The sequence below is a fragment of the Oncorhynchus mykiss genome, chromosome 7 (assembly GCF_057628025.1).
Source record: "Oncorhynchus mykiss isolate SJ-2025 chromosome 7, ASM5762802v1, whole genome shotgun sequence".
NCBI lineage: Eukaryota > Metazoa > Chordata > Actinopteri > Salmoniformes > Salmonidae > Oncorhynchus > Oncorhynchus mykiss.
Genome location: NC_143028.1, coordinates 26,798,621 through 26,820,313, shown reverse-complemented (window position 1 = coordinate 26,820,313; position 21,693 = coordinate 26,798,621). Strand labels below are relative to the sequence as shown.

At 40.5% G+C, this 21,693-nt stretch overlaps 1 protein-coding gene across 12 annotated transcripts in view; it reads right to left on the bottom strand.

Annotated features, from left to right (window-relative positions):
* LOC110527653 (receptor-type tyrosine-protein phosphatase T) overlaps positions 1–21,693 on the bottom strand; it is a 522,557-nt gene that overhangs the window by 116,785 nt on the left and 384,079 nt on the right. For all 12 annotated transcript variants that reach the window (XM_090240593.1, XM_090240592.1, XM_036983141.2 and 9 more), the window contains 3 exons: positions 20,178–20,329; positions 6,467–6,544; positions 6,220–6,261 (listed from right to left, as the gene is read on the bottom strand). In XM_090240593.1, coding sequence (XP_090096719.1) covers positions 6,220–6,261; positions 6,467–6,544; positions 20,178–20,329 — 272 coding nt within the window. The remainder of the gene's footprint in view (positions 1–6,219; positions 6,262–6,466; positions 6,545–20,177; positions 20,330–21,693) is intronic.

Below are 21,693 nucleotides of genomic sequence, written 5' to 3'. Positions count from 1 at the left end.
CCAGGTTCCATCCTCAAGAACAAGTTTATTTTTTTTGAATTTTACCCCTTTTCGTGGTATCCAATTGTTGTAGTAGCTACTATCTTGTCTCATCGCTACAACTCCCGTACGGGCTCGGGAGAGACGAAGGTTGAAAGTCATGCGTCCTCCGATACACAACCCAACCAAGCCGCACTGCTTCTTAACACAGCACGCATCCAATCCGGAAGCCAGCCGCACCAATGCGTCAGAGGAAACACTGTGCACCTGGCCACCTTGGTGTGCACCTGGCCACCTTGGTTAGCGCACACTGCGCCCACAGGAGTCGCTGGTGCGCGATGACCCCTACCGACCAAGCCCTCCCTAACCCGGGCGACGCTAGGCCAATTGTGCATCGCCCCATTGACCTGCCGGTCGCGGCCAGTTACGACAGAGCCTGGGCGCGAACCCAGGGACACTGATGGCACAGCTGGCGCTGCAGTACAGCGCCCTTAACCACTGCGCCACCCGGGAGGCCCTAAGAACAGGTCTTTTGCTGACAAATGTTCAAACATAGCATTTTTGATAAGCCAATGCACACGAAGAACTTTCGCTTCCTCTGGTTTTGACAGACGTGATAGCCATGTTCTGCATGTAGAGATATGAATGACAGAATGTAAATGATGTAGTGGATGCATTCTCAACCAACTCATGTCTACTGGAAGCATAGGCATCTACTCTGCTGCTGGATATCATATCAATATCATTTTGTATACGCCAATACACAATGAGCTATGGATTTCATTCAGCACACCCAAATGTAACAGTATTCTTAATCTGCTGCTGGTGGTGGATAAACAGCAGAGTTGGGCTAGTCCCAGAGTGGGATCTTCCTTCCAGCCCTATGAAAGTTCTCCACTGCCTGTGAAACTGATGCCCTCACTTCAGCAGCAGTTGAGCCTCCTCAGAGGAGGAAGGGGAGGACCATCCTACTCAGTGCATTCCATTAATTTAATTCCATTAAATTAAAAAAGTTATAATTTTTAAATAAAACTATACTAAAAATATTCACGTCACCAATTAACTACAGTAGCCTCAACAGCACTTTCTAGGGTAGCACCATGGTATAGCCAGAGGACAGCTATTTTCTGTCTTGTGGGTTCTTTGACTTCAATACAAAACATAGGAGGCTCATCGTTCTTAACCTCTTCTATAGGCTTTCACAGTAACTATGACAACTCCCGGAGGAGGTCCTCCAACCAATCAGAGCTCTTGCAGTATGAACTGACATCAAAGGATCGCATAATTAATCTAGTACTGAATGCATTCAGAAAATATTCAGACCCCTTCCCTTTTTCCACATGTTGTTACGTTACAGCCTTAATCTAAAATTGATTTCATTTCAATCCCGTCTCAGAGCTCTACGGACAATTCCTTCGACCTCATGGCTTGGTTTTTGCTCTGACATCCACTGTCAACTGTGGGACCTTATATAGACAGGTGAGTCCAATCAATTGAATTTACCACAAGTGGACTGCAATCAATTGTAGAAATAACTCAAGGATGATCAATGAAACAGGATGCACCTGAGCTCAATTTTGAGTCTCAATACAAAGGCTCTGAATACTTACGTAAATGTGATATATCTTTATTTATTTTTGTATACATTTGCAAACATTTCTAAAAAGCTGCTTTTGCTTTGTCATTATGGGGTATTGTGTGTACCTGTATATTGATGAGAGGAAAAAACAATTTAATTAATTTTAGAATAAGGCTGTAACGTAACAAAATGTGAAAAAAGTCAACGGGTCTGAATACTTTCCAAATGCACTAGTCAGCAATGCAGTGTGTAAAGCGTGATGAGTAGTTGACTCACAGATAGAAAAAGACAATAGTTGATCAAGTTTCAAACAAATTCATTTCTTTAAGAATTAAGAAGATCCAGTAGAGAGAGAGAGAGAGAGAGAAAGACAGAGAGCTAGCTATATTTCTTTGTATTTCTTTCCTTTTTAGTTTACCTTTCACTTTTTTAGCTAATGCAGCTAATTTTGCCTACTCAACAACCTGACAAACAGAGAGGAATGCTATGTATGTTAGCTAGCTGGCTAAGGCTTTCCCACACGGCAACTCTTCCAAGTCAAGGTAAGCTCGGTTTTAATCTTTTACACCGGAGCACGCCGGTGTAACTGCTAAACTGCTTTCTGTACACTGTACTGCGTGATGCACACATGGACTGGGTTGTGGGTTTACTAATGCATTAGTTCCATTTTTTTTACTATAGCGTTAATATGGTAACAACGATGTAGGCTGTGTAGCGGTTAGCACTCATGGAATGAAAGTCTGGCTTGGAGAGTTATTTGTGCCTGGTGACAAACAGCTGTTGTGTTGTGCACTGAAGGTGAGAGGAAGAGAGCATGTAGATGTGAGAAGGAATTATGCAACGAGCAAACTGATGATGCTGTATGTGGCTGCTATGAAAGTGAACTGTGTCTGCAGGTGATCAGGGGTGTATTCATTCTGCTGATTCTATTGCAAAATGATGCTTAAACGGAAGCAAATGAAACAAAATGGGGAAGGAACTACCTGAATTTGTCCAATAGAAACTTTTGCTTTAGTTGCTAAATGGAATGCTTTGCAACGGTTTGGACTAATGCTTAAGCACCCCGGATCGGCTAGATGCAGGCAAGACCGTGCAAGAAGGTGTTGAATGTGTCACTGTCTGTCACCTTGATTATTCCTATTTGTCTCTCAACCTGCGCAGCTATGTTAAAAACGTTCATTTGTAGACTCGTTGTAGCAACCTCATGATGGGTATAGTGCAAAATAATGTAGTAGCCTAAACCTATCAATGTTACATTGAGCTAGGTGAATGGAATATGAATGGCAGTCATCCAATATGCTGTAATAGAAATAAGGCCATGCTCATAAAAAAATGAAATGCCTGACACCCCACAGCCCAGCCCACAGACAGAACACAGCTGACTGGATACAGACTCTTTCCAGCCTCTCCTTCTCGCTGTCTGTCTGCTTTGGTCTCTGGTGAAACATTGATTACTTGGTGTTGATAACAAGTCACATCTAAAGACACAGACCACTTGCAGAGCGGCTAAAATGCCTATGACTAAGTCAAAGATAGAGAAGCAGAGGAAAAATGGAAATGTACAGCATCATCAGTCATATCTAATAGACTGCCTGCAGTGGCAGCAAACAATATTACGTGCCACTTTATAAACTGGCCCATGATCAATATACAGTGAATTGACTCAAGGTCACACCACTACTACTAGCTAAGCATGCAAGCATGCACAATGAACAGCTGTGGTCTCATGCTTTCTCCAAAACAGTTAAGGAAACCTTGGAATGTAATGTTCACAAAATGATGCCTATTTGCATCCCAAAAGAAACACCTGAGCCATCGAAACCCCAAAGACTGATATACAAAGAGAGCTAAATTAAGCCAAGCTTTACATGAGAGTATGGATTTTTCGAAGCTCCTTCCTCCACAGTAAGACCTCTTGCTTCTCCCTCTCATCCCTATTTATTTTCCTTTTTGCTTGGCGTTCGCATTGACTGAAACTAGATGATTATGGAATGTACTGTACTATGGGTAATTTACAGATGTATGTAAATGTATTGCTGAAATCAATAAATGTTGCCTTCACTTTGGACTTGCTTGCTTGCCTGTCATACCCTGCCTGCTGTAATGTTTGACAAGGTTATTTTCCCCCCGGCTTGGCTTTGTTTGCTGAGAGCTGGCTTTCTCTCCCCCGTCCAGTGAAGAAGGGGGTCCGTCGGCCATTACTGTGATTTTCTCTGTCAACAACAGTGCTTGAGGAAGGAACACTTTGACTGCCACCAGTTACCGAGAAGAGGATATATGGTAGGCTCAGACCTTCACTGTCCCTTACTTCAGTTATAACTTTAATATAAACACTTGAATACATTAAAATCACAATCAAAGTACATGTAGTCCCACTTGGTGGATATGAATTGGGTAAACAAAGACTCTCTAGGAGTCTTAGGGGATACCATTTAGAATATTCAATGGAATATTTCGAGAATGATGGCCTCAGGGGACTACTTTTAAAGCGGGAGTAACAATACTGAATGTTTAAAATACATGGTTGTGAGATTGAGGCTCTGAGGGATACTTCTAAAGCAAGAATAACAATACTGAACATCTAAAACCTTCAGGACCCAGCTGATCACCACTCCTTCCCTTTGATCCACAGGTCAGTAGAAAGTATATTTTACAGACAGCCTTGAGATCAAACCGTGTGTTTACAGTATCTTACAGTACCCGGGGCAGGCAGACAAAACAAAACATCTGCTCCGTTAAACAAAAGTCCTCAACAAAAACCTGACTTAGACCAAACAGAAGATATACCACAAAGTAGTCCTGCACGGGTCCATTATTTGGAGCCGCACCCGTCCCACGCCGTCCACATAAATTCCCGAGCACCACCTGATATCCGATATCATGACAGATTTTTCACCTCAACCCGACCCACCCACATATAATTGTTTTCCTGAGAGATGATCAGTGACTGTCCAAATAACAAATGTATTTAATTTTTATGACTCCAGAGCAGTAGGCTATTATTCCCCTCCCTAAGTGAATTAATTTGTCTGCATGTTTATTCAACATTTGTATAGAATGAAACCATGCCATGACTTTTTTTTACAATGAGATACGCCACATTAACAACTCAAATCGCTCTGAAAAAAAGGGCCTTCTAATTAGCCTTTTTACCTAATGAAAACCTATAGCTGACATAACAAAACAAGACCTTTTACATTCAATACTGTGAAGATAATCAAATAGTTTAATTGAAAGTTCAATCAAAAATTCCCAGAATCGAATATAGGCTGCAAAAATACATTTATTTAGTAGACTATAGTCTAGGCTACTCAAACATATACCAGCGCACCATTTTAAACTTGCCTGCGTATGGACTAAATGAACGAAAGGCTGAATTAACATAATTAGTTGATAATAAACTGAATTAGCCTATCATCAACAAAAACCTGCTTTCACTTTTTGCTGGCTGTCTGTCCATCTACCGTGTTATTGTCCAAAATCCTTCCAAACCAAACCAGGGATTTCACTCACACCGCACCTGTTTCCAGGATGTTGTATTTCATAACCTTTCTTTATATTTCTTCCGATTAAGCCTACGTTAGCCATTTTCGCGTGAGCTAGGCTAGCCAGAGAAAGTACATTTGGCAACGTATTCTCACGTGGGGGGATTAAACATATGTTTCAGCACCACACAACTAATGGACAGGTCCACAATCCACTGTGTGTGTGGCTGGTAGCCTATATGTCTGCCTCACTGCTCACAGAATGGAATTTGCATCCCAATGCAACACAACAAGCTCCTGGGTTTGTAAAACAAATATTATTTTGATTTTAAAAAATTCCGACCCACAATATAATTGTTTTGAACCGCGAGCCAACCCACGGTTTGAAAGAATGTTTTCATTCCACCCGCAAGCTGATTTTTTTTGCGGGTCAACTGTGTGGAACCGTGGGTATACGAAATGTATGCAGAACATGCACCAGGTGGTGTCCAATTACAGGTGGGGATACCGTCAACAACCTTCTAGAATTGGAGCACATAAACCAATGAATTGGAGAGAGATGCTGCCAGTTAAATTGAGGAGGAGGCGGTGGAGAAACAGCTGAGAGTGGATCTACCTCTACCAAAGCACCAAAAAGCATATTTTCAGCATTCAGCAAATCTACTTGGCAAAGAGGTGGTCAATCTGCCTCGAGAAAGAGGTGTAGGGGAAAGGGAGAGAGTGAAAAAGAGTCAGAAATGGATTTGACATTTCAATCTGGCCGTCTGTAAACTGAAGGGGCAACATCCGGTCCATTAGTATTCAACCGGCTGCAACACACTAGATCTGATCTTATCACACTAATTATGGGCAGTGGCAGAAGATCTCCTTTTAGACCTATGCCAGCATGCCCTGGGCCAGCAGCATGGCCATGGCCTGACACTGGGAGTGCTGTCTGTTTTGCATAAGTAGTTATACTACGTTATGTATTGTTGCAGTTTCTTGTTAACATGCTGTTAGGTTTGATTTATTTCAGTGGTCATGGCAAATGGTCTTCAATGTGATATGAGTGAAAATAATGTGTGGATTGAATTTCTGTATGTTAAATCCATTACCAGATATCTAAACTACAGCTATGAAAAGTGAAAGCAAGATAATGGAAGAAGATGCAAGAATAGATGGAGAGAAGATTCTTACCGATTGATGCTGTTGCAGGGACTGCAACAGCCTCCTTCGACACTACAGACGGTCACGACACAGGAAAAGAAGAAGACACAGTGAATATTGAACTCCAAGCATCACAAATGTACACCCTAGAAAATGTTACAATCTACAGTTTGATTTCTCAACATGTTCTACTTTGAAGAGACCAGAAAGAGCAATATCGCATTGCCTTATGTAGATACACTACAAAGCAGGAGTTTTCCGAGTGGTATGGCTGTACCTGAGTAGTAGGAATTCAAAAGGGATTTGCTTTGCAGGGTTTTGCCTTGCACGGAGAAGGAGCAGGGAGAGGGGGATGCTGAGGGAAGAAACACAAGGGGGAGATGTTAAAGACCTCGAAGACACAGCAACACAGCAAACAGGATGCAATATCCAGACACAATGCACTCTCTCTACTGCAGGAGAGGGTATCGCTTGTTGATTTTAATGCTCTGATAGGGGAAAATGTTGTTGACTATTGGGATTGTTTTTAATGTATTGTATTGTATTGTGCTCTTTCTATCTACACGCGGACTACTTCCTGCTGACCATGTCCACCTCGCAAAAGAGGTTTTGAAACTCAAAGGGTATTTTCCTGGTTAAATAAAGGTTAATTAGACAGACATGCAGGTCTCTAGAATAAGGTGAGTCTACAGTACATTAACCAACTATCCCAAAGGAGACAGTGAGAAAGAGCAAATGTATGTACCACAAGTGAGCAGACCTTGATGGGTTCAGAAAACGGCACCATATGGTGAAAGAGATGAGTTCTCACCTTCAACAACTCACATTACAAGCATATCAAACATGAAATGCGGACAAATGGGATTCTGACACATGAAGTTTTTACAATAATCAACGTGATATTACATACTGCTATGCAAACCATTTATCCACAGACTAGCTCCTTCATCTCACTCTGACGATGTGCTTTACATGCTAATGCCCAACAGTATCTCCTCTACTCAAAGATAAAATCTCATGGATTTATGCATACTGTATGCTAATGTAGCAAAGATGCTAAACCTTACAGTACTAACTGCACTTGAAAAGTGCTTTCGCAGCAATGTAGACGAGATACCAGCAAAAGATGTTTCACGAGAATGCAATAAGAGAAAAGGTTATTTACCTGCGTCCCTGTAAATATTAGATCCCCATGCTGCGTTGGCATTTTTCTCTGCCTCATTAGGTACAACCAGTGCCCAACACCCCTGGTACTATCCTATTCTGATGGCCACATTACACTCCATAAATAATGATAGGGAGGAATAATGAATAAGATGTTGTACATGAAGAATACTGATATGAGAGGGAGAACATTCTGTGTTGGAGGCTTTGCATACTTAGATGTACAGATATCAGATCTTACCTACAGAGTTTTCATCTGTATTTTTTGTAGCTGTCTACAAACCACCACAGACCGATGCTGGTGCTAAAACCACGCTCAATGAGCTGTACACCACCATAAGCAAACAGAAAAACGCTCATCCAGAGGCGGCACTCCTAGTGGCCAGGGACATTAATGCAGGGAAACTTAACTTTATCACTCTTTTGTTGCGGAGAATTTTCCTGACACATCAGGAAATTCAAATGAGCCTCGTGATTGTCTAAAAAGGAGCAGTTCTCTTTCTCTCCGTGAGGGGTCAGTCAAGTCATTGGGATCAGGGCTCGCTATCTTAAAATAATGTTTTCTCGCTCGCTCAAAGCTATAGACTTAAGTCATATCACTGCGACATTCAAATGTACACAAATGTATCTGAAATGCAGCCATACACGTTAGCAACCATCGTTTTATATAGACTGAACAGAAATATAAACGCAGCATGTGAAGTGTTGGTCCCATGTTTCATAAACTGAAATAAAACATCCCGGAAATGTTCCATATGCACAAAAAGCTTATTTCTCTCAATATTGTGCACAAATATCTTTACATCCCTGTTAGTGAACATTTCTCCTTTGCCAATGTAATCCATCCACCTGACAGGTGAAGCATATCAAGAAGCTGATTAAACAGCATGATGTCAGCATCTGGTAAGACATGGGGCGGAGGCCTATGCATATTTGTGAACAACAGCTGGTGCACGATATCTAAGGAAGTCTCAAGGTTTTGCTCGCCTGAGGTAGAGTATCTCAAGATAAGCTGTAGACCACACTATCTACCTACAGAGTTTTCATCTGTATTTTTCGTAGCTGTCAACAAACCACCACAGACCGATGCTGGCACTAATAACCACGCTCAATGAGCTGTACACCACCATAAGCAAACTGGAAAACGCTCATCCAGAGGCGGTGTTCCTAGTGGCCAGGGACATTAATGCAGGGAAACTGAAATCAGCATGTTAAACGTGCAACCAGAGGAAAACAATTCTAGACCACCTTTACTCCACTCAAAGAGATATAGAAAGCTCTACCACGCCCTCCATTTGGCAAATCTGACCATAATTATATCCTCCTGATTCCTGCTTACAAGCAAAAACTAAAGCAGGAAACACCAGTGACCGGTCTATAAAAAAGTGGTCAGATGAAGGAGATGCTAAACTTCAGGATTGCTTTGCTAGCACAGACTGGCATATGTTCCGGGATTCTTCGGATGGCTTTGAGGAGTACACCACAACAGTCACTGGCTTTATTAATAAGTCCATCGAGGACGTCGTCCCCACAGTGACTGTGCGTACATACCCCAACCAAAAGCCATGGATTAAATGCAACATTTGCACTGAGCTAAATGGTAGAGCTGTTGCTTTCAAGGAGCGAGACTCTAACCTGGAAGCTTATAAGAAATCCCGCAATTCCCACCGAGAAACCATCAAACAGGCAAAGCGCCAATACAGGACTAATATCAAAACATACTACACCGGCTCCGACGCTTGTCGGATGTGGCAGGGCTTGCAAACTATTACAGAGTACAAAGGGAAACACAGCCGAGAGCTGCCCAGTGACACAAGCCTACCAGACGAGCTACATCACTTCTATGCTCACTTCGAGGCAAGTCAAAGCGAGTCGCCTCTCCCTGTCTGAGTCTGTAACACCAACATGTTTCAAGCAGACCACCATAGTGCCCAAGAACACTAAGGTAACCTGCCTAAATGACTACCGACCTGTAGCACTCACATCTCACTCACATCTGTAGCCATGAAATGCTTTGAAAGGCTGGTCATGGCTCACAACAACATGATCCCAGAAACCCTAGACCCACTCCAATTTGAATACCACACCAACAGATCCACAGATGATGCAATCGCTATTGCACTCCACACTGCCCTTTCACACTTGGACAAAAGGAACACCTATGTGAGAATGCTATTCATTAACTAGAGCTAAGAGTTCAACACAATAGTGCCTTCAAAGCTCATCACTAAGCGAAGGACCCTGGGACTAAACACCTCCCTCTGCAACTGTATCCTGGACTTCCTGACAGGCCACCCCGAGGTGGTAAGGGTAGCTAACAACACATCTTCCATGCTGATCCTCAACACGGGGGCCCCCCAGGGGTGCATGCTCTGTCCCCTCCTGTACTCCCTGTTCACTCATGACTGCACGGTCAGGCATGACTCCAACACCATCATTAAGTTTGCTGATGACACAACACCGACAACGATGAGAAAGCCTATAGGGAGGAGGTCAGAGATCTGATCGTGTGGTGCAAGGACAACAATCTCTCCCTCAAAGTGATCAAGACAAAGGAGATGATTATGGACTACAGAAAAATGAGGACCGAGCACACCCCCATTCTCATCAAAGTGGAGCAGGTTGAGAGCTTCAAGTTCCTTGGCATCCACATCACCACAAACTAACATGGTCCAATTTTTTTATTTTTTATTTTACCTTTATTTAACTAGGCAAGTCAGTTAAGAACAAATTCTTATTTTCAATGACGGCCTAGGAACAGTTGGTTAACTGCCTGTTCAGGGGCAGAACGACAGATTTTTACCTTGTCAGCTCGGGGGTTTGAACTTGCAACCTTCCGGTTACTAGTCCAACGCTCTAACCACTAGGCTACCCTGTCGCCCCCAAGTACATCAAGACAGTCGTGGTGAGGGCACGACCTAGACATATTCCCCCTCAGGAGACTGAAAATATTTGGCATGGGTCCTCAGATCCTCAAAGGTTTTACAGCTGCACCATCGAGAGCATCCTGACGGGTTGCATCACTGCTTGGTATGGCAACTGTTCAGCCTCCGACCGCAAGGCACTGCAGAGGGTAGAGCTTACGGCCCAGTACATTACCAGGGCCAAGCTTCCTGCCATCCATGACCTCTATACCAGGCGGTGTCAGGGGAAGGCCCTAAAAATTGTCAAAGACTCCAGCAACCCTAGTCATAGACTGTTCTCTCTGCTACCACACAGTAAGCGGTACTGGAGCGCCAAGTCTAGGTCCAAGAGGCTCCTAAATAGATTCTACCCCCAAGCTATGAGACTCCAGAACAGCTAATAAAATGGCTACACAGACTTTTTGCACTGATATTGACTCTGTACTGGTACCCCCTGTATATAGCCCTACTATTGTTATTTACTGCTGTTAATTATTTGTTATTCTTATCTCTTACTTTTTTGGGGGGGAGCTATTTTCTTTAAAACTGCATTGTTGGTTAAGGGCTTGTAAGTAAGCATTTCACCTGTTGTTTTCGGCGCATGTGACAAATACACTTTGATTTGATCATGACGCAGTACAATAGAAGGCCACTTTAAAATGTGCAGTTTTGACACGCAACACAATGCGACAGATGTCTCAAGGTTTGAGAGAGCATTCCATTGCATGCTGACTGCAGGAATGTCCAACAGAGCTGTTGCCAGATAATTTAATGTTATTTTCTCTACCATAAGCTGCCTACAACATGATTTTAGAGAATTTGGCAGGGCGTCCAACTAGCATAACAACCGCATACCACGTGTAACCACTACCGCCCAGCACCTCCACATCCGGCTTCTTCACCTGTGGGATTGTCTGAGGGTTCATATTTCCTTATGTGAACTGTAACTCAGTAAAATCTTTGAAATTGATGCATGTTGTGTTTATATTTTTGCGCAGTTTGGAAATGACTAGTTCCAAAAATTCAAAGGACAGTAGTGGGCCAGATTTGAACCCATATATGTGCCCTTGTCAGCTGCTGGACCCGCTGGACCACACATGCGTCTGAGACAAACATACATTTATTTTGCCTCATGCTTGCCTTGAACATATAATAAAACAATTGATCTCAGAAACACATTTTCCCTAACAAAAAATGCATCTACTCACTACAAATATTGTCAATTTATTATAATCCACATAATCACATGAGACGTGCTGTAGCCTGCGTGTAGCTTACATAGGTTACTTGAACTGACGCCCAGTAGACCTGCAATCTAAGTTATTGTATAGCCTACAAACACTGCTTCCAGCTGCCCCTGGTGATGATTCTAAATATGAAATATCCTTTCAAATCCTCCTGCTGCAGGATCATTATCCTCCTGGATGAAATGGGTCATATTAAGATCCAACAGCTGCATGTGATGGAGCAGGGATTTTTTTGTCATGTCTCAAGAGACTTTCTCTTCATTGATATATGACCAAATTAGATGGGAAATTATGGATTTTAGTTCACAGGATGACAGAAGGGACACAATATCAGTTGGATACCACAGCAAGCACTCTAATCATGTAGGAACTATCTTCCTTTATGTGCAATTAGTCAAACATTACCATGTAGATTTAAATCTCATTTGTCACACTCCACTTTAGTATTCCAAAAAATACACTCTCACAGTTGTAATACATTTCCGTTTTCTAATTTTGCAGACTAAAATGTCCACTTTTCACTATGTTCAGACCACAAGATAGGGCAATAATATGTGATTATACAGATATACTAATCGCAATACTTCACAACGTTTGTCTACATAATTTAAATATAACATTCATTTGCATGAGACAAAGTCCACTTGATCAAAAGTTACTGCTATAGTATCCTGACATGACTCAAACACTGTAACTAGCTAGCAAGCGGGTATGTTTTCATTTTAAGTTAAAGGTCATTGAAGTTGGTAGTTACTACTTCAAAATAAAATACATTGAAGTTGAAAATGTAACAATTATATTTTGAGGGAAAAGTGAAATAATGAATGTTGAGATAAAAAACATAAAGCAACATTTATAGAATTGTAAACACCAAAAATGATATCAAATGCAAAAACAAATACCTGCAAGAAAATAATTTTAAAGCAAAAGAAAAACTCAAGAAACAGTTATTTAATAGTGTTCAGTTAAACCTTTCCAACAACAAAACCTATTCAATCCTTTTCGCCTACGCTCAAGCCTGCTGTTACTGACTTTCGCTAGGTTATTCAGTACTTTGTTTTCACCATCTGTTTCTTTGTTTTCACAGCCAGTTTATTCGATTGAGAATTTTGGCACATTTGCCTGCAGCTACCACCTTTGGTTATGTCCACTAGTTTTGGAGTGAAGGTTAATTCTAAACCAATCAAAAAGCAGGATACACAGAGGTAAAGTGATGACGTCACAAGCCCTAAAAATTTTAACAAAACAAGAACTGATAACAAACAATATTTTAGAATGCTATTTACCCATTGAAATTATGTGCTGCAGCATGCTGGTTTTCACAGTCATTTAAAAATAAATGTGGATAAAAGAGCATATTATTTACCTAAAACGTTAGCTATGTTAGCCCAGTCTCTAGCTTATCCAGGATCAGTGATACATAGTTTATGGTTGTTCTATCTACGAACACAGCTGTAAGATTGCTAAAATGAATCAAATTAACCTCATAATATGTTACCTGTAATGTTCATCTCCTGCAGCCTAATTGTCATCTCCTTATTTTCATACTGCACCCAAATTACAAGGGTTGGATTTGTACTAAACAATTGTATATATCATGGTTCCTCCTGGCACCAGAGGCCGGCAGAGACCACCCTAGAGACTATTATTAGACGGTGTGTCTTATTATTTCATGATTGTGTCCCTGTGTCCCTGTGTTTTCTGTGGTCCTTTGCAGAAGCTTGAATTGTTTACTGTGTGTGTGTGTGTGTGTGTGTGTGTGTGTGTGTGTGTGTGTGTGTGTGTGTGTGTGTGTGTGTGTGTGTGTGTGTGTGTGTGTGTGTGTGTGTGTGTGTGCGTGTGTGTGTGTGTGTGTGTGTGTGTGTGTGGAGTATGGTTTTCCTCATACATTGTCTTCTGGTATGATTTTAAATTGAGAACATATAGCTCAACAAGTAAACAATATGTGCGTTTAGCTATTCTCTGCTTCAGATGACAAGGGGTGCATTGCACCTGCCCATAAAGTCAATAATGCCATGTAGGCCTATGGCTGCATTGGCGATGCATGCCATATGATAAGATGAAAAATGCATTCACATGGCTGATATACTGAGAGAGACAAACAATCGAATAAAATAGATTGGCGATATTACAACTAAACAAAAAGGAAATGTTCAATTGAGAATACGACACAAACATTGACATTGGAGACATAACCCCTTGCCCTCTTTATTGCAGGATTGTGATTAATCAATATTGACACTAGTTCAAAATGATTCAAGTAAAAGTGAAAGTCACCCAGTAAAATCCTACTTGAGTAAAAGTTTTAAAAAGTATTTGGTTTTAAATATACTTAAAAGTAAATGTAATTGCTAAAATATACTTAAGTATCAAAAGTAAAAAATAATTTCAAATTCCTTATATTAAGCAAACCAGACAGCACGATTTTCTTGTTTTTTAAATTTACAGATAGCCAGGGGCACACTCCAACACAGACACAATTTACAAACAAAGCATTTGTGTTTAGTAAGTCAGCCAGATCAGATGCAGTAGGGATGAGCATGGATTTTCTCTTTCAGTGCGTGAATTAGACCATTTTCCTATCCTGCTAAGCATTCAAAATGTAACAAGTACTTTTGCGTGTAAGGGAAAATGTATGGAGTATAATGTACATTATTTTCTTTAGGAATGTAGTGGAGTAAAAGTTGACAAAATTATAAATAGTAAAGTAAAGAGATCCCAAAAATGACTTAAGTATGTTTTTCTTAAGTACTTTACACCTCTGCATAGTATAGTCCATGGGATATAGTATATACCCTTAGTCTCTTGAGACATTCATTGGAACCAATCTCTTTTAATCTGCAAACAGGCTTTCACAGCTTTCCATATCTGAGGACAGAAAACAAAACAAAGAAACAGGCTTTCATTATACTCAAATAAGACAGCATTGAATACTATGTTGCTATCTCTAGTTTTCCCCTCTAGGGACTGGAACTGGAGAATATTTTCCTAATGTCCTCCACAAAATGACCTGCCCCATCCAGTACTAGCCTAAACTGTCTCTTTACTGACATCTGGAGCTGCAATTTCACTGTCATCTACAAATGCATTTGTAGTCTGTGTTTTTAATTAACAATGATTACATCAAGATAGCTAGCTAATAGGAAGTTAGCTAGTGGATGACAATTAATTCACTAAACAGTGTGTAAAGTTAACTAGCTAGCAGCTCAGTGGAGTTAGCCTACAAAGTGACCTACTATAGGTAGCTAGCTAGCTAGCTATTTAGCTAATAGTACATCATTTTTTTTTACATTTTCAAAACGTATTTACTTACATGAATAGGTTCTCCCATGGTATCTGTTTTTTGGGGTTATTACAAAAACGAAAGGCCAATCTTCACAATTTTTGTCAGTGGTAGCAAAGCGCAGTCAGCAACCATGTGGACGAATGGAGACAAGGCAAAAAGTGTTTGTCTCAAGCAGTTGGGTTAGAATGAACCACCACTCCAAAACTAGCCGACCTAACCAAAGGCAGTGTTAGAAAGAAAATGTATTGAACTTATTATGGTTGATTTATGAAATATTTATAAATGTATATAAAATGCTTATTATTGTACAGGAAAGTATGTAAACTGTTCATTATGTTAAATTTGTATATTAGAAGCCTTTTATGGATGCTATTGTGACACCTATAGTTTGCCTGTAAAATGCAGAATGAAAGGGTTAAGGGTAAAGATGTTGTCAGTAACTCATTAGGATAGGTCATTGCACCTGATGAAAGATGCATAGTAGAGCTTCAGTTTTCTACTGTTTCTTTTGTTTGGATTTCATTTGGATGTTGCTCCCATTTCTTTTGGATTTAATTAGCATGTTCCTACTTATATTTGTACTTTGGGATTTTACCTTTTGCCAATCAAATCACTTGAAACCTGTTTAACGTCATCTGGATTATAATGCTTTCTTTCACTACTTACCAACCTGGAATCTGTGTGACAAACAATGGACAATTAACTTGTGAGTACTAAATACATTTGAACTACATCAGCAACTCTCGCTTTATCTATGGAAATGAGTAAGGACCAAACCTGTATTTACACCTTTATTGAAGTGGCCTTTTAGTTTAAGGAAGTTTAGCCATTACATGTAGTAATTGCAGGCAATAGCATAGGTGAAAGGGATTCAATAGGGTTGGTTGTTGTTGTTGTTGCATGTCAGAATTACAGGCATCAATACAGACACCTTGTTTTGAATCCAGGCTGTATCCCAACAGGCCGTCATTGGGCGGTGCAAAATTGGCCCATCATCATCTGGGTTTCGCTGGTGTAGGCCGTCATTGTAAATAATTTGTTCTTAATTAACTTGCCTAGTTAAATAAATGTTATATAAAAAAATTGTTGGAGAGGTATACCTGAAAACTATATTAGCATTAGTTTTCAAATAATTTGTTCTTGCTTTAAAATTAGTTTTGCTCTCTCTAAAATAACTTGCTTGCCAGTTTGTTTGTTTTGCTTTTGATATCATTCTTTTTGCTTACAATTCTATACATTTTTTAAAACTTAATATTTCATTTTTACAATACATTTTATTTTGAATTCAAATTGACCCCATAAGCGACGCAAGGATATTTGCGTTATCTCAGCATCTCCCAGAAACAGAAATGCCCCATCCCAAAAACAAAGTACAGTGCCTTCGGGAAAGTATTCAGACCCCTGGACTTTTTCCACATTTTGTTACGTTACAGCATTATTCTAAAATGTATTAAATAAAATGATTCCATCAGCAATCTACACACAATAGCCCATAATGACAAAGCAAAACAGGTTCAGACCCTTTGCTATGACACTTGAAATTGAGCTCAGGTACATCGTGTTTCCATTAATCATCCTTGAGATTTTTCTACAACTTTATTGGAGTCCACCTGTGATAAATTCAATTGATTGGACATGATTTGGAAAAGCATGCACCTGCCTATACAAGGTCCCACCGTTGACAGTGCATGTCAGAGCAAAAACCAAGCTATGAGGTCGAAAGAATTGTCCATAGAGCTCCGAGGCACAGATCTGAGGCAGGATACCAAAACATTTCTGCAGCATTGACGGTCCCAAAGAACACAGCGGCCTACATCATTATTAAATGAAAGAAGTTTGGAACTCTTCCCAGCGCTGGCCACCCAACCAAACTGAGCAATCGGATAAGGGCCTTGGTCAGGGAGATGACCAAGAACCCAATGGTCACTCTGACAGAGCTCTAGAGTTCCTCCGTGGAGAAGGGAGAACCTTCCAGAAGGACAACCATCTCTGCATCACTCCACCAAGTAGACCTTTATGGTAGTGGCCAGACGGAAGCCACACCTCAGTAAAAGGCACATGACAGCCTGCTATTGTAACCGGTGCTGCACTGCACCGCTGTAACTCTGCGTTGTGTGTGGTTGATTGAGACTGTGGGACTTTGGAGATCAGGTAGTTTTAATTAAGCAGAATTCACTCTATGCATCCTGCATCTGCATCCAAAAGGAAATAAAACATTTGTAGAGCACATATGTTCCGTGAATTGTCGCATCTTTCTCTCATTGTGCATCAAAAAAATTTTGAATACAAAAATGTGTTCAGCCTCTCCTTATTATACATAACATATTTTACATAGATAAAACCATATACCTGCATCCAAAAGGAAATAAAACATTTGTAGAGCACATATGTTCCACGAATCGTCGCCTCTTTCTACAACAGATGCACAATAGGAGGGACTGGGATCATTCGAGGAGCTAGCCATCGTTCACACATACAATAGCCTGCTAATACCTCAGCTAGCTAATAACCACATGTTGAATTCAGAATGTTGATATCATCCTAAAAAGTACAATTACAAGTGCATCTTAACAATACCATCCACTTATGAGTAACCTCTAAATATACAACATTATTCATGAACTTGAAAGTGTTTGTGCTTAAAAGAATCAAACTTTTCTGAAGATGACAGAAAAGGCGTGCCTACCTCTCATAGTGCATCAAAATAATTTGAGCACAAGCACGCAGGGCAAAACGTAAGTATACACTCCCCTACTCCCAGGATGCAGGCATGCATAATAACAAATCAACATGACATATTCATATATGAACCTGGTGAAATTCATAGTACTTTAACAACTGTTACACTATGAGTTTGCCAAAAGGCACCTAAAGACACTCAGACCATGAGAAACAAGATTTTCTCGTCTGATGAAACCAATATTGAACTCTTTGGCCTCAATGCCAAGCGTCACGTCTGGAGGAAACTTTGCACCATCCCTAAAGTGAAGCATTGTGGTGGTAGCATCATGCAGTGGGGATGTTTTTCAGCGGCAACGACTGGGAGACAGGACAATGACTCTAATCACAGAGCCAAAAGAACGCAGGAGTGACTTTGGGACCATTATTTGAATGTCCTGGAGTGGCCCAGCCAGAGCCCGGACTTGAACCCGATCCAATATCTCTTGAGAGACCTGGAAATAATTGTGCAGCAACGCTCCCCGTCCAACCTGACAGAGCTTGCGAGGATCTGCAGAGAAGAATGGGAGAAACTCCCCAAATACAGGTGTTCCAAGCTTAAAGCGGCATACCCAAGAAGACACAAGGCTGTAATCGCTGCCAAAGGTGCTTCAACAAAGTAATGAGTAAAGGGTCTGTATACATATGTAAATGTGATATTTCACTTTTTATTTTTTATACATTTGCTAAACAATGTAAAAACCTGTTATTGCTTTGTCAATATGAGGTATTGTGTGTAGATTGAGATTTTAAAAAATCAACTTTACAATAAGGCTGTAACGTAACAATATGTGGAAAGAATCAAGGGGTTTTAATACTTTCCCAAGGCACTGCATGTTTAGCATATTAGCGCATGTGCTAATATGTATCTACTGGTATAGTGTGGCCGTCTTTGAATGCATCAATGTTATTTTCTCAAACTCTTTAGGGACTATTGTGATGATACCAAATTTGAAGGGAATCTGACTTTTAGTCGATGAGAATATTTTTGTATTATTATTTTAAAGCATTAGCATTACATAGTTAAAGTTAATTGTTAATAGTTTCCTTATTGTTTAAGATGTTAATGTTAAACTTTACTTGGTTCATCATGGCAATGTCTTTGATGACCCTAAAAAGTTAAGTTGATAAGCCATTGTGAAGTGCATTTAAATGGACACGTAATATCTGATCTTCTGGTTTATCAGTAACTCAGCAATCTTAACCAAAGCTTTTCTCACACTAACTTATAATATGTACCATGGGCCTACATACAGAATTTGGTTTTATTTAGACTTATGGTTCAAGAGAATACATTTTTCAAAAGTTTTCAAAAATGTCCAAGATGGAGGAAAACCTATCCTGACGGACCTTATGGATCCTAGAGGCAAATTTGTTCAGCATGTGGAAAGACGCCTCCATTCAATCTCTAGGTCAAATGTGGCGGTGGATATGAGTGTTTAAGTGAAACTGCTTATAACAGTCCACCTATATCCCAGTCGACGGCCTTTTTTTGACCAAGTTACTCATGGCCTCTTTATGTGTGCCATACTAGAAAAAAGTTACAAATCTATGCTTGAGTTTTGAACATGTGAAGGTAAACCCCTAATTATATCAAAAAACGAAAAGAGAAATTGGACGTTCAGGGGATTTGGGAACTGACACAATACATGACGACCAAAATAGTACAATTCAGTTAACGATGGACTTGTTTCCTCACAGAATCGTTACAGAAATAACATACATGGCACATTCTCCTTTTATTCTTAAGTTTTAAAAGCTAATAGGGAATTTTCGTAGTTGGGTTAGATGCAGAGGTGAAGCATGGACAGTGTGATGAAGGCAATTACTGTACATATTAGTTTAGACGTTTTTTCTCTCCAGCTGACCTGGACTTTCAAATGAATCTCTTCCCAGAAGCCAATGTGACCTTTTCTGCAGAAAAAGCTTCTCAGAGGACCCTCATAATTAATACTGCCACACAGCAGGCTGGACCACACCTACAGCTTGGAGAAAATGGCCAAACCTTATTCGCCTTTCGCTGAAGTGTGTTATTGAAAAGTATTTTCAGTAACTTGATTTGGAGCTAAAATGGAATCCATTTGGAGAAGAGCAATTGGCATCCACTCATGGTCATTACTGCTGTATCGGGGTGGGTGCCTCCTTGTAAACAGAGCCATAATACGTTGGTGGATTCAGATTACACTGAATTGAAGTGTTTGCAACCCACCTCTAATGTTGTATTCTGAGATGTACAAGTGCACTATGTGCACTACTTAAGTGCACTATGGTTTAATGCTGAAGTATTTGAGGATATGTTGCACTTTACATGAATATGGTCATCCAGTATGGTAAAGACAGTGAGAATGACAAACCAGCTGTTAAACCAACAGATGCCTAGCTAATTATTATGTGGTGATCAAAGGAGGACACAAAGCAGACTTTAAAGGAGATAACCTTTAAAGAAAACAGAACAGCACACGAAAATGTGAGATTAAGTGCGAATTAAACTCCAGACAAGGGTAACACCATGCATGTAAATTAGGGTAATAGGAGTGGAACAGAGGGAAGAGAGACCAGAGAGAAAACAGGCTAGGACTGACAGGAATTGGTACAGACCGGGATTTCTGAAAAACTTCTGAGGAACTTTGGGAATTTTGCAATTTTATTAATAGATCCTGCTTGACTCACTGAAACCATTGAGGTCCTGGCTGCTGGTGGAGAAAGGGTCGTCCTTGTGCAGAGTGCTGACTTTGGTGGTGCTCTTGTCAGCCGTGCCCACCGGCCCCATCTCCCGCTGGGTGCTGCTGTTGGCTGTCTCCTTCTGTTTTTTGGCCAGTTTCCTTAAGCCGCCACCCAAAACAAACAGTGTCACTCAGAGACCAGATAATGGTGTAGTTGAACTACACAGAAATCATACAACAAACTTATAAAATACTACTAAATAAAGGTAAAGGAGTAAAAAGTGAAGAGTGGCCATGTTATGCACTGTTGAGTATCTAGTATTTTGCAGCTAAATAATTTGGGCCATTTGTTGCGTTTAAGGCAAAATGTGTGTTCTGTTCAATAATCTGCAATGATTTATTCCATGTGGTGAAATCACTATTTACTGGCCTGTGATTGTGGAATAGAACCCTTCCTGACCATTGCAGGCCTCATAGTCATAGTGACTTGATAGCAGATTTGGCCAATCATTCGTTTGGATGAAAATGATTAGTTTTCTCAGCGTTTTTGGATGTCTCAATGATATTATGAAGAAACTTGTGGGTTTCAAAGTCAGAAGCTTGCCATGTGGAACAAAGCAAATCAGGCACTTAATTGGATTGTTTCTCAAGGAATAAAAAACAACAGTTGCCTACCATTTTACTCGAGCTCAAAGGGCTATATTCTAACAAATACTTCACTGTTAGTCAGTCTGTTTCAAAGATGAGTTTGAGACTACAGTATATAATCATTGTTACCTCTATAACGACCTTCAACAGACTCCATGGTGGTGGGATTGACTAATAACTGCAGTGTAGTTTAATACTCCTCGATTTGCTTCCGAAGTTGGACAGACAAGGCTTGAGTTGTTACAAAGGTTTAGGTATCTATAAGGCCTGTTGATGAGCGTTGCATAAATAAATATCCCATGAAAATCAGTTGGAAGGACGCTTTAGGTCTTGCAGACAAAGGCATTCAACAGAATTCCTTTGGGAAATTCTGTCATTTATGAGCCGTCTTTAAACAGGACAGGCCTTGTGGAATATGGAAGCATGATAGTCAGTACAGTTTCCATTTGCAAGCAAATGTGGTCCATTCCTTCCTCAGCAGCTGGGGTTAAGGACAGAGGCAAACGCTGCATCAGCAAAACCTCGGAGTCAAGAAGCAATAACAGGATGGTCATATCTGTAGGCACCTTTTTCCCCCTACATACGTTTCCAGGTCTTAATATAGTGGCAATATGGAGCTGTGTCTGAATGTGCATGAGTGTGCGAGCGAGCATGAGCATGGATGTTTGTATGTGAAGTAAGTGAGGGTGTGTGTGAATGGTGGTGGACATGTGATGTGTTTTTACTTTGATGTCACAGAGGGAGCCCTCTGAAATATTCATTCTGTAATAATTTTGCTCTCATCATTTCAGGTAGACCTTCCCTACAACCTACTATGTACTTGTACAGCTGTGGTAGTAGGCTTCAAATGTCAAGTATTGATTGGTGGCTATAGG